Source organism: Macaca fascicularis, chromosome 6 (assembly GCF_037993035.2).
Source record: "Macaca fascicularis isolate 582-1 chromosome 6, T2T-MFA8v1.1".
In the NCBI taxonomy this organism is placed as follows: Eukaryota; Metazoa; Chordata; class Mammalia; order Primates; family Cercopithecidae; genus Macaca; species Macaca fascicularis.
The window spans coordinates 100,855,035-100,868,708 of NC_088380.1; the positions used below are offsets into that span (position 1 = coordinate 100,855,035).

Sequence of the window (13,674 nt, forward strand, 5' to 3'; positions counted from 1 at the left end):
TAGAGAGGGGTGGTACTGCCTTAGAGCCAACAAGGAGGGTCTCTCTGAGTAAGAGACAATTCAGAGACCAGGATGAAATGGAAAACTGAGACATGAATTCCCTAAGCCACAAACCTCCCAAAGCTTATCCCAAAGAAAAGAAAAGAAGAAACAAGAAAAGAAAGAAAGGAAGAAAGAAAGCAAAGCAAAGCAAAGCAAAGTTAGGAGCCCATTTTGCTGAGAAACTCTTTTAAATAAGCTGCAAAGTACTTGAATCCTGCTCAATTTTCACTTCTAGGATTCTGCAGCTCAATTCCATAGCCTGTTTCTTCATTCTCCACCACCACTTCTGTTCCAGTGGGCAGGAGAGAGCTCTGAAAACACACATGCACTCGCCCACATACCCACAGCTAGGCTGGATCCTGTGACAAGGAATATCACAGAAATACTCCCAGCCTCCTATACCTCTTCTACTTGCCCCCACACCCTGCAGAGTTAGAGTCCGTAGATAAGCCCTTGGGGCCTCCTCTTCTTTGTCCTCTTTGTCCCCTTCTTTTTCCCACTCACTGGTTTCCAGCCATCCCCCTTCCTGTGGTGTCCCTCTCACTACGTGAAATGCAGCTCTGAGGGACCCCATTCAGTCTTATGCCTCGGGCCTTAGGTGTAGGTAACTGCCTTGCTTTCTGCCCCTTCTACGTTATCGACTTGTTCATTCAGGTTGAGATAATAAAATGTAGAAATGGGGAAAAATTAAAGCTTGAGACTTAACTAGGATCTAATCATGGCAACATGTGCTGTTGGGCCAAACATAGGTTGCAAACACAAACCACAGCAGGACAAGGCACATGATACAAGTCTCTGAAGAGCGTCTGCAACACAATAAGGGCTAAGCTTGCTATATTTCACTCAACAATAGAACTCGTATGGATATATTGCCTTTTAATAGACTGTGATTCAAACAAAACAACTATAGGCTGGCATATACGCTGCCAGTAGGCCACCATGGTTCCCACTCTAGGACTTGCCCCTCTGTAAATGGGGAAATCAAGGAAAGATCTTGAGCAGTGGGGGAGGCATGGTCAAGCAGTAGTTGAAAGGATTAATCTGGTAGCATTGTACAAGTAAACTGCAAGAAGCTGAGCTTGCGAAGCCGGGAAGATATGGGTGAAGGCCATTGTGAGGAAGGATGAGGACCTGGACTACTTTAATAAGCAGTGGGAGTTTTTCTTAATTGGATAGAACGAGATTGAAAATGATACAAAAGGGCCAGTTGTGGTGGCTCATGCCTGTAATCCCAACCCTTTGGGAGGCTGAGGCAGAAGGATCACTTGAGCCTAGGAATTTGAGAACAGCCTGAGCAACCTAGGAAGACCTCATCTATAAAAATAATAATAATAATAAATTAGCTGGGTGTAGTGGTGGATGCCTGTAGCCCTAGCTACTTGGGAGGCTGAGGTGGGAGGATCATTTGAGCTGAGGAATTCGAGGCTGCAGTGAGCTGGGATGGCACTACTGCACTCCAGCCTGGGTGACAGTGAGACCCTATCTCAAAAAAAAAAAAAAAAAAAAGGAAAAGGAAAAATCCACAGGCTTTGGTAACAAATTGGAGAGGGACAGAATCAAAATAACTAACTATATGGTTCAATCCCAGATAATGGAAGAAGACTGGAAGCATATAAAGCTCAAGCAAAGGGTGTTAATCTGGGGAAAGAAAACACTGTTTGAGTTGTTAGGGTTCTGGTTCAGGTTAGAGTTAGACATCCACGTAATGTCAGTCCATCGGCCTGTTGGAATTACAGCAGCAGAACCCTTGGAGGAGGGATCACAATGGGAGCAATGTGGGATGAATGGGGATAAATGCTAAATCTGGGTACTGGAAAGGATAAAGAGAGGGCAGAGCAAAGTCCAGAGGTTTCATCTTTGTGGAAGGTCTATATTCAGAGCAAAGAGGAAGTAGAAGCCCAACTCAAACAGGCAGATAAAGAGAGATCAAAGAGATGAGGGTGAGATACAGTCCCCTCGTACCCAAGGAGACGGGGAGGTTACAGACTGGAAAAATTGAGAATAATCACCTCTGATAAAGACCACAGAAGTTGCCTGGGAGGTGTTTGGTACGCTTGGAGTTAGTTACATTTGTCGGGTGCATGGGCAGAAGTCAGATTTCATAGCACTGAGGACGCAGCACAAGGAGAAGTTCAAGATCAATTCCTAAGGCAACTTGGCACTAAAAAACATGAAGTATGTTCTGAAGGCTTTACCCTGGGGATACGGGAACGGAGGCGATAACAGCAGAAGTGGCAGCCACTGGCAATCCTTTCTTTCCATGGTTTGGCTTATACTCCAAAGCCACTTATTAGTGCATTCTGCAAAAAGTTTCTTATCCTTTTTGGAATAAAGCTTGGATCCTAAGCTCCATTCACACCTGCGTGATAATGAACCAGCTAGCACTGTACTCAGGAAGCGTGCAAAGTTCTGAATCTTATAACAGAAAGTGAAAGCAAAAATAAATTCTCCTTCAGTCAAATCTGCAGCAGCATGACTTAAGGTAATGTATCAACATTTCTCTTGGGTTTGTCTTAAAATTAGAATTTTTCAATGAGAATAATGAACTGAAGGTATAGAACTGCTGTGTTGAGAAGGTTTTGTAATCTAAGGCAACATTCTGGAGGACCGGGGTGAATTGGGCATGGCTGTATTAGAAAGTGTATGCAGTCGAGGGTGGGACTTGATCTAAGACTCTGCTGCACTGACTCACTCTCTTTCAGAGATCTTTTTGTCTTTTCTAAACATTTGTGATAATTCTTGCCTCTTCAATCCCAGGATGTTTTGTTCACTGCATTGCTATTTAAGGTACAGTGCAGTATAATAGAAAGCTAGAGGTCAAAGAGCTGTGTTTTAGTCCTGATTCTGCTTCAAACTTCCTGTGTGGATTTTGAGAAGTCACCATCCTGTTTCTTTACCTGCTTATTTAATTTAATTTATGTATTTATTTATTTATTTTGAGACAGAGCCTCGCTCTGTCGCCGAGGCTAGAGTGCAGCAGCACGATTCAGCTTACTGCAACCTCCACCTCCCAGGTTCAAGCGATTCTCGTGCCTCAGCCTCCTGAGTAGCTGAGACTACAGACATGTGCCACCATGTCCGGCTAATTGCTGTATTTTTAGTAGAGACAGGATTTCACCATGTTGGTGAGGTTGGTCTCGAATACCTGACCTCAGGTGATCTGCCCACCTCGGCCTCCCAAAATGCTGGGATTACAGACCTGAGTCACTGTGTCTGGTCCTGTTTCTTTATCTGAATACTAAGGACTTGTACTAGCTGGTCTTTAAAACCCTTACTAGTTCTAAAGTTAAAGACTGTGTGAGTAAAGCTTTTCTCTCTACTTTTATCAATCAAGTACATCTCTGGGAGTGTCTGCTACAAGTGGGGGCAGAGCTACTCCTTCATTTTGGTCACTGAATGCAAGTTATAATCCCAATAATAATTTCCTATCCAACACTCATTACTTGCTTCCTATATGCTCCATGCTCTGCTGTGCCAACTTCTTCACATGAATTATTTCATTTAATCATAGCAGCATGAGGAAGACATAATTATTACACTGTTTTATGGGTGAGATAAATGAAGCTCAAAAAGTCAGAAACTTTGCCCATGATGACACAGGTGAGGTTGGTGGACTTAGTATTGGAATCCGGTCTGATTCCAAAGCCTCAGACCCACCTAATAAGTCATTCCATTTTTTTTAAACCCTCCAAAACTCAAGTTAATAGACCAATTATGAGTGTACTTATCAGAGGTTCTTGGAACATTGAGATTTGTAGCAGTAATTTAATGCTTGTTTTTCAAAAGGAGGGAGAAGTATCTTTATTTAATATTAGTTTATTTGTGTTCCTTTAATAATACCTGTTATCTGCATTAGTATTGCAAATTGAAAAATTGAAGTAATTATCTGGATAATTAATACTGCAAAACTTGTTAAGGATTATAAAAAGAAGCAGCAGCAGAGAAAACCTTCATGGTTTCAGTTGGAGCAGTAAGGAGGTAAGTAGAGGCAGGTGGCAGGGTGAGAGTAAGAATTGATTCTCCTAAATTAACTATGCTGGTCATCCTAATTTTATATGTGTTATAGCTTTACCCTTCGAAGAGTAAGAAACTTAGTTCTATTTACAAAGGTAGTAAATTCAGTTTGATTTAATTGTGCTTTCAAAAGTAGTGTAAAGGAAAAGAACTAAACCTTTAAAAAATTATGTGAGAATATTATAAACTCAAAATTTATTTCAATGGCTTTTGACATATTGAAAATAAACTGAGGATAAACACCTACCTTGACCAGCAACCTTTACACCAGTAGCCATAAAATGAGGCCATTCAGATAATGTTATTGAAAGAGTTGAAGTTCAATGTCATTAGTAGAAGTAATAATAATATCTGGTATCCAAAGAATATAGATTATATACAGAATATTCTTTGTGACTTATGAAGACAAAATAGAGATATCTTGCACAGTTTACTTTCAGGCATACTCTTAAAATTACACATGTGCCTCTGGCTCCAGCTACTTGGGAGGCTGAGGCATCAGGATTGCTTGACCCCAGGAATTTGAGGCCAGCCTCGCCAACATAGTGAGACATTGTCTTTTAAAAAAAATAAAATATGACTGGGCGCAGTGGCTCACACCTATAATCCCAGCACTTTGGGAAGCCGAGGCAAGTGGATCACCTGAGATCAGGAGTTCGAGACCAGCCAGGCCAATATGGTGAAACCCTGTCTCTGCTAAAAATACAAAAATTAGCTGGGCGTGGCAGCACATAACTGTAATCCCAGTTACTCAAGAGGCTGAGGCAGAAGAACCACTTGAACCCAGGAGTCAGAGGTTGCAGTGAGCTGAGATAGCGCCACTGTACTCCAGCCTGGACAACAGAGAGAGACTCCATTGCAAAAACATAAATTAAAAAAAATAAATAAAATAAGTTGGTCACAGTGGCTCACGCCTATAATCCCAACACTTTGGGAGGCTAAGTGGGGAGGATTGCTTGAGTTCAGGAGTTCGAGACCAGCCTGGGTAACACAGGGAGACACCTCTCTCTACAAAAAAAGTAACCAGGTGTGGCAGTGTGTGTCTGTAGTCCCAGCTACTCTGGAGGCTGAGGTGGGAGGATCACTTGAGCCCAGGAAGTTGAGGCCATGGTGAGCTGTGATCATGATTGCACACTCTACTCCCACCTGGGCAACAGAGCAAGACCCTGTCTAAAACATAAATAAATAAACAAAAATTTAAAATATAAACAAATGTTAAAAACATTCAACATGCAATGAATTTACACACCTGCCTTCTGCTCATTGCACAAGAATTCAGAAGAAATTCATTACATTCAATTTTAAGGTAGGATTTTTTGGGGGAATCCTAAAGTGTTTTTATTTGTAATAACCAGTTAACAGCTTAATTTCTGCTTTATTTTATGGATACTTGGCATAATTCAGACAGAAAGCAGATTTTCCCTTACTCACACATACTTTTTTATATGTTTAAGATTTTATTTGTAAATTGAAATCTTTTTCTTCATGTTATAAGTGTGGTTTTTTTTCTTCTAGATTAAATTCATGTATTGAAAATATTGTCCAGACCCCGTGTGACAGAACAGGAGCCAGTGCAGTGCTATGAAGAACTACGAGATTAGCCTGGAACTTGTCTTCTAGAGAATAGATTTCATGTTCCATTCTTCTGCAATTCACACAGAAAACCAATGTTTAATATTCACACAGGATTTTACTGCTTAGCAGCCATCTTGCTCCAAATATGCGTTTGTTCTCAATTCTCAGTGCCATCTAGTCATTACTTCACTGAGGATCCTGGGGCTTTCCCAGTAGCCTCCAATGGGGAACCATTTCCTTGGCAGGAGCTAAGACTCCCCAACGTGGTCATTCCCCTCCATTATGACCTCTTTGTCCACCCCAATCTCACCTCTCTGGACTTTGTTGCATCTGAGAAGATCGAGGTCTTGGTCAGCAATGCTACCCAGTTTATCATCTTGCACAGCAAAGATCTTGAAATCACAAATGCCACTCTTCAGTCAGAGGAAGATTCAAGATACATGAAATCAGGAAAAGAGCTAAAAGTTTTGAGTTATCCTGCTCATCAACAAATTGCACTGCTGGTTCCAGAGAAACTTACGCCTCACCTGAAATACTATGTGGCTATTGACTTCCAAGCCAAGTTAGCTGATGGCTTTAAAGGGTTTTATAAAAGCACATACAGAACTCTTGGTGGTGAAACAAGGTAAGAACTTGCTCAGGTAATTTACATTCTCTTGTGATAATTTCCTCATGAGTTAAATCTCTTTGCCAGGAGCAGACTTCAGCAGCCATTTATGAGAAATCCAGTAAACTATGGGGAACCCAGAAGAAGGAAAAGCTCTACCATTCCTTAAGGAAACCACAGTAGAGATGGAAGACAGGACACAGAGGCATAAACAGCTGGAGGGTGAATAACTAGGAGGAGAGTACAGTATATGACTAATATGATGGATATGCTTATGTGCTAGGGAAAGAGATGGTCAGTGCAGAGAGGGCTGCAATAGGGAATGTTTCTCAAAGGAAGCGAGTCTTCATCTGGGACCAGAAGGAAATATAAGTGAGATTGGGGTTGGGAGAGAGGAAGTGACAGAGTATACATTGCCTAGGTAACACCATGACTCATATAGAATAGGCAGAAATAAGGAACAAGTTTGTTTGGAAAATGGAGAAATATAGTCTATTTGATCAAGTCACATTCATTGAGCACAAACTATGTGCCAGGCACTGCACTAGGCACTGAATGTATCATGGTGGGATCTGATGGAACAGACAACCAGGGCAAGAAAATAAATAAAACTGGCAAGGTAAGGAGCCAGTGTTATGAATGAAATAAAACAAGGTGCAAAAGAGGTAGAAAATGTGACTGAGGATTGAGACTAACTCAGTTGACTGGGCAGGGAAGTGTTTGTTGAGGAAGTGAATTTAAATTGAGAGCTTTTTTTTTTTTTTTTTTAAGAGACAGTTACGAGAACATCTCAGGGCAAGTGCAAAGGCTCTAAAGTGGGATTGATTGAGAGAAGAAGGCCAGTGTGAGCTGAGGAGAGTGAACAAGAGGGAGAAAGGGATCAGATCATGTGGAGCCTTGGGGCATCTTGTAAGGAGTTTTGACTTTAACTCAGATGGAACGGGAAGTCATTGGAAGATTCTGCTCTGATTTATGCTTTAAAAAGATCAAGTCTATGTTGAGGGTATGTTATAGAGAAGCAGAGTAATCATTTGGGAGGTCGCTGCAGTAGTTCAGGTAAGAAGTGATGCTAATTTGGGACAGGCTAGTGACAGTGCTTATGGAGTGAAGCAATTGAACTTGGCAGTTATTTTGGAGGGCAAAATAACAGAGATTGCTGACATGTGAGGTGACATGTCATGTGAGGTGAGGGAAAGAGAAGAATCAAGGATGCTTCATAGAGTGGACGGTTTGGTTTCCCAGGGCCAGGATCCATCTGGGAGGTAAGAGGAGTCTGGCTCAGTGCACTCTGACGTTATATGAATTGTGTTCAATTGCCATTTGGAGAAAACTAAATTCCATGGCTTAACCACACAGAGGTATATTTTTCTCATGCAACAAGAAGTGCAGAAGTGGAGCAGCTCAGAGCTGCTGTAGTGCTGTTCAGCGTCTCCAGGACCCAGGCTCCTTCTGTCTTTCTGCTCAGCCATCCTATGGCTTTCTTCCCAATACTTGCAAGATGATTGCTGCACCTCTAGGCATCAAGTCCACATTCTAGGCAGGAAGAAGGGGGACATGGGGGAGAGATAAGGGCAAAAAGAAACATTCTAGTTGAATCTAACACTCTTTACAAAGATTTCGCACCCAACGACTTCTGCTAGGCCAGAATGAGTTGCAGCCTCATGAAGTCACAAGGGAGCCTGAAGAAGTAACTCCTTTATCTGGACTTGCTGCCTTCCTGAATAAAATCAGGATTCCACTGGAACCAAGGAAGGGGAATGGGCACCAGGAAAGCAACTAACTGTGTCTACTACATACCTGCTCTTCCCTTCCCCACCTTGGGTGCTCACTGCACAGACTCCAGCCATCCACGTAGGACAGCTCTTCCCCAGGCTCATCTCTTTCCACATTCCCTTGGTGACACTTCCCCTCATTGCAGCCACAATCCTCAGGGACTTGTTCTCAGGCTCAGCATAGTATTGGATCGGAAAAGTATCAACCTCTTCTCACTAAGGTACCACGTAAACAATGATGGCTTTTTTCATTTTTTTCAAATGCCGAAGGCCCCATCCAAAGGACATACATCTTAGGGATACTATTCTGGGGGCTGTGGGAGATGAGATGGGGAGATATTTGGAGTAAAGCTGGAGAGATTTCCAGCATGCCTCCCATGATTAAACGCAGGCTATTCCTGATGCTTCTTATGGTTGATTAGTCAGTTCCCCTCATACTCAGTCACCTAGTAGGGCTGACATGTATGATAATGTACTGCACAATGTCAATTGAATCTTGTGAATCTCTCTTTCTCTCTCTCTTTCTTCCTCACTTCATCTAAAATACACAAATAATTCAGTTGATGGTGGTTCTTTTGAGATGCAGAAAGTCACACGTTGCCTGTAGAGCTCAAATTAATCATGTAAGCAACAAAGATTCAATTTTTTTGTTTTTTCAATGTAGACTCATTACAACCAAAATTTCATGTGAGTGAAAATTATTCCAGCCACTTAGAATTCCTTTACATTCGCAGAAACTGCTACCAAATACAAATAAAACCTTGAGGCCACAAGTGAATCATTTACATCCCTAGTCTCAGTTTCCCAGCCTGTGGCATAGAAATAAAGTTAGCTGAAGTAAAATATGCCGACAGCTTCTCTTTTTGCCCTCCTGATCTCTCTCTCCCTCTTATTTGAGCTATTCTATTCTCCCTTCCTTTTCCAGTTAAAATCTGCTCTTCAGATTCACTTCTTAATTGAAGCTTAACCTCCAAGGAGTAAATCTGCAACCGTACAGTTTCAGGCATATCCAGGTGTTGGGGAAGAGAAGTTTGTCAGAGTATATATCTATTATACCTATCATCGTCTGAAGAGTGCCAAGCAGAGAGAACTAGAAGTACCTGGGGGCACAGGTGCAACAGAGGGATCGTTAGCCAACAATGGTACAAGAATATGAAAGCCCAGCTCCTTGCCTCCAGTGGGGGACATGTGAAGGTGTAGTTTGCATCCCAGAGCAACCTGGGAATCAGGTTGATGCTGGAACTTTGCCTGTCCAACCCTTGCCTGGCTTCTCCCTTTTCCCTGTCCTGCTTCCTTCACTCCCTTACCTGTTTCTCCTGGCAGGATGTTCTCAGTAAGTCAGGATCTGCTTCCTGGAAATACAACTTAGGACATCACTCATGTACACAATTACTCAAATGTCTGCTGAGGCCCTTTCAGGTTTAGAGACGGTACTGAACGTTTAAATTCCTAGTCAATTTTGAAGCCATGTAGACAACATGTGTACTATCTCAGTCATTTACTGGCCACGGATCCTGCTAAGGTCGTTCAAGTTGTCTGAGCCTCAATATCCTTGTTTGACCTGAGTATGAACGAAATAGTGTAATTAGGGTTCCCAGAACAGGGCATTGCTCATGACTGGTGGCTGCTAAATAAGATTTTACCTTCATTTTCCTCAAAGAGACAGTTGAGATTCACAAAGATTGCAGTTTGAGAAATCAAGTCTATTACCCCCAGGTTTGATAAGCTGTTTGCTAAATGTACAGATTCATTTCTCTTCTTGATTTCACTTATGCATTTTGGCTGGGGGTGGGTCTTTTCACAGAATACTTGCAGTAACAGATTTTGAGCCAACCCAGGCACGCATGGCTTTCCCTTGCTTTGATGAACCGTTGTTCAAAGCCAACTTTTCAATCAAGATACGAAGAGAGAGCAGGCATACTGCACTATCCAACATGCCAAAGGTATTTCCACTTACAGAAACTTTTAGAAATTGTTCTCAAGTTGAGACTCAGTCTTCGTTTGTTTTTTAAAATTACTTTCAGGATTTCAGCCATTAATTTGTTTTTGTCTATTTATCCATCTATCTGTCTGTCTGTCTATCAATCAATCATCATAATTTCAATCTAGACTTTAACATCATTCGGTTTGGGGCATTGTTACAGAGCTTTTTTTTTTTTCCCCAAGCAAAATGATTTATATTTTGTGTTCATATGGAAACAGTATCTTAAATCAATGTTTCTTGGCCAGGGATGAAATTCCGAATCTCCTAGAGCAGCACTTCTCAAATTTTAGGGTGCAGATTAATGGTGTGAGGATCTTGCTAAAACTCAGATTCTGATTCAGGAGGTCTTGCGGTAAAGCTCAAAGCTCTGCTTTTCTAACAAGCCCCCAGGTGATGCCACTGCTAATGGTCCAGAGACCCCTTTTGCAGTGGCAAGGACCTCAGGGACCCTGCAGGACCCCAATCCAGGAAATTCTGATCTAGAAGTCTGTGATGGAACTTAGAAATCCCCTCTTTTAAGTTTCACAAGTAATTCTTCAATTTATATATGAAAATTATTAATTGTGATTATACAACTTTTTTTTTTTTTTTGAGACAGAGTCTCACTCTATTGCCCAGGTGGGAGTGCAATGGTATGATCTCGGCTCACTGCAACCTCCGCCTCCCGGGTTCAAGTGATTCTCCTGCCTCAGCCACCCAAGTAGCTGGGATTACAGGCTCCCACCACTACACCCGACTAATTTTTTTTGTATTTTCAGTAGAGACGGGGTTTCACCATGTTAGTCAGGCTGGTCTCGAACTGCTGACCTCAGGTGATCCGCCTGCCTCAGCCTCCCAAAGTGCTGGGATTACAGGCGTGAGCCCCAGCGCCGGGCCTATACAACTTTTTTAATTGGAAGAGAACTTTGGGACTCTTATTTGGCTCATATTAGTACTCAAAATGCAGAGACTCTGGAAGACACCGTAGACCCTTTTCCTTGTTTGATACTTCCTCACTAATGATGTGCTTGCCATTTGTGCTGTTGAACAAAATGTAAAATATTTCTGTAACACTGCTTGGAAAGTAGAACAAAAATAGAAGCTTTCCTGACAGGACTTCAGAAAGGTGGAGCACAGGAGGCAGCAGGTCATCCACAGCCAGCAAGTGGCCGCACGCCCGTTTTCCTCTCTGCCTCTACAGATGCAGGAGAGAAATGAGCCCATAATCTAGGTGCTGCATCTCCCCAGATTTCTACTTACTGCTGGAAAAGACGTTTGCTTTGAAATACTGGCAGAGCAGACCAAAGGAAAAAGTGGCAAACCTCCATGGGACCCATAGCTCAGTTTTTCTGTGATTGTACTAGATAGCAGTTTAATTGGCCCTTCATTTTCAGGTAGCAACAATTTGCTACTTTGATACAACTTAGGACATCATTCATGTACACAATTACATCTTTCCAACAGCATGTTCATTTCAAGACAGTGTACCATTGAAGTAGCTTTCCTGGAAGTTTTTTATTGATATAATTTTTTATCTGAATAATCATGGTGGGTAAAGTAAAAACACAGCCCTTTTCATAAAAATAGAATGCAAACATAAATTGCTGTTATCATTATTATGCTAGAATTTAAAATTTATATCTCAGAAATCTCCAGTAATTTCTCATGTTCAAGGAAAAGAAGGAAACACTTTGAAAATATTTTCTAAGGTCCTTGAATCTCTACTTTGCCCAGTTGACTGCAGCAGCTCGCTGGATCATGCCCTTTTCAGCGAATACTGATTTAACATTCTGCTTCTTATAAACATTGACCAACTCAGGCTCGCATGGTTAGTCAAAAAAGGAGAACTGAAGTAATGTCACAATCATACTCTCTAGATAACTGTTGTAGCACCTAAGCTGGGTTATATAGACTGGTGGGAAGAAACAATACACACTCAGTTCTCAATTTCCTTAGTTAAGAATGCAGGATTTAAGAGAAGCGAGGAGGCACCCAAGTGCTAGTAGAGGCAGCATATCTTTTGGACACTTATTTGTCTCTTTCATCCTTTAAGGAAATACATACTCACTGGTGACAATTACTATGCCAGTAAAGTTCTGCTGGTATTGAGAAAATAGCTAAATCCTTGTCTAGCAACCAGTGTTTTGTACTTGGAGCTTACATCACCATCCCGGAAGAACTTACACTAATACTCCATACACGTCCATTTAGGGCAATGTTAATCTACATGGGTCACTCCAGGTTTCTGAGCAAAACTCAGCTTCCATGGACTATATCGTCTTCATCTGGGGGGAATAAACCATAGCAAACACCCATTTGCCTCCTAACCGTCTCTGCCATCAGCCTTCTAGTAGCCCAGACTGATTTCCCCATAGTCTCACAGCCTCACCCCTCCACCAGTAACCCCTCCACACACTTGACTAAATGGTTTTGCTGCTGAGTTTGGTCAGAAGACCACCAATACCCTAGCTCTCAGTCCCCACCATAAGACAGCATCTCCTCTGCTGGGAGTGGATATCCAGAGAACGTTGGTTGAATCAGATTCCTAAAAACAGAGACTGTTGTTGGGGAAAATTAATTTGCTGGATAGAGTTTTAAAAAAGTACAGCCCTGTATATAATTCTACTGGATAGAGTTTTAAAAAAGTACAGCCCTGTATATACTTCTACCTTTCTTAGAGTATTTGGTCAGTACCTTCTTCTTTATTGGAACTTAGAAATAGATTTCAAATAGAATTCAGTAAAATTTAATTCTGTAGAATTTAATAGCAAAAACATTTGCCATCGAAGTAGACTAGATAATTTATGATAATGCTTCAAGCTATTTTCTCTCACCAAAGCAAACTGTAATCTTCTCCAACATGTCAAATATGCTTAATAAGCTGCAGTCGGCATCATCACAAGCCTGACTCCCAGAAAGGGCTCAGGGATAGAGGTGGGGAAGAGCCTGTCTAAGAGTTGTGACTAGCTTGAAGAAAATGTTTTCAGATTTTTGAATCTGTACCCATTCAGTATTTGGGGGTATTGTACTATGGTGAAGACCATCTCTGAGACAAGCTGCCCAGACCAAATGAAGATGGAATTTAGTCATTACCCAGTGATCTTGATGGATGCAGCTGACGAGACTGCAGGCTGAAAAGCTTCTGCTTCCTCAAGAGATGGGCAGAAGCTTAAATTACTAATGACCTCCTTGGCCTGATTGCTTTCATTGCTGAATCAATGAAGCAAAGATAAAATAAGACCATGACTCAAGCTGTCATGCCGCAAGTGAGAGAATGAGCATCATCTTTGAAATCACACGCTGGTCACCATCCACATCTTGGTCCTACCGTGGAACTAGCCATGTGATCTCCAACAATTCTGTGAACGTTTCTGAGTTTCTGTTTCCTCATCTGAGAAATAACACCAACCTCACACCCACATAAGAGGTTTAAAAGACAATGTGAGGCCTCTAGTTCAGTTTCACTTCCTGTTTCCTTTTTCCACAGAGGTGTATTTCTTGTACAACAAAGGGAAAGGCGCCATTATCTAGCATTTTACTTAAAAGCCCAGAAGTTGAATTGATGCAGGGTTGGAGATTATTGCATTTTAAGAAAACAGAAATATCTAATATTTTAGTGCTTTCAATCAACAAAATGAGATTTGGCATTTTTGTGCTTTGGGGATCTCAAAAGCAGGGCTTTGTGTCTTCAACAGAGTGCC

At 41.7% G+C, this 13,674-nt stretch overlaps 1 protein-coding gene and 1 long non-coding RNA gene across 3 annotated transcripts in view; one reads left to right on the top strand and one right to left on the bottom strand.

The window, feature by feature from the left end:
• The window catches only part of LOC135971331 (uncharacterized), a 65,999-nt gene that overhangs the window by 672 nt on the left and 51,653 nt on the right, over positions 1 to 13,674 (bottom strand). The window lies entirely within an intron of this gene.
• ERAP2 (endoplasmic reticulum aminopeptidase 2) overlaps positions 1,943 to 13,674 on the top strand; it is a 60,272-nt gene continuing 48,540 nt past the window's right edge. For both annotated transcript variants that reach the window (XM_045394860.3, XM_005557429.5), the window contains exons 1-3: positions 1,943 to 2,524; positions 5,572 to 6,256; positions 9,815 to 9,953. In XM_045394860.3, coding sequence (XP_045250795.2) covers positions 5,724 to 6,256; positions 9,815 to 9,953 — 672 coding nt within the window. In that variant the 5' untranslated portion in view covers positions 1,943 to 2,524; positions 5,572 to 5,723. The remainder of the gene's footprint in view (positions 2,525 to 5,571; positions 6,257 to 9,814; positions 9,954 to 13,674) is intronic.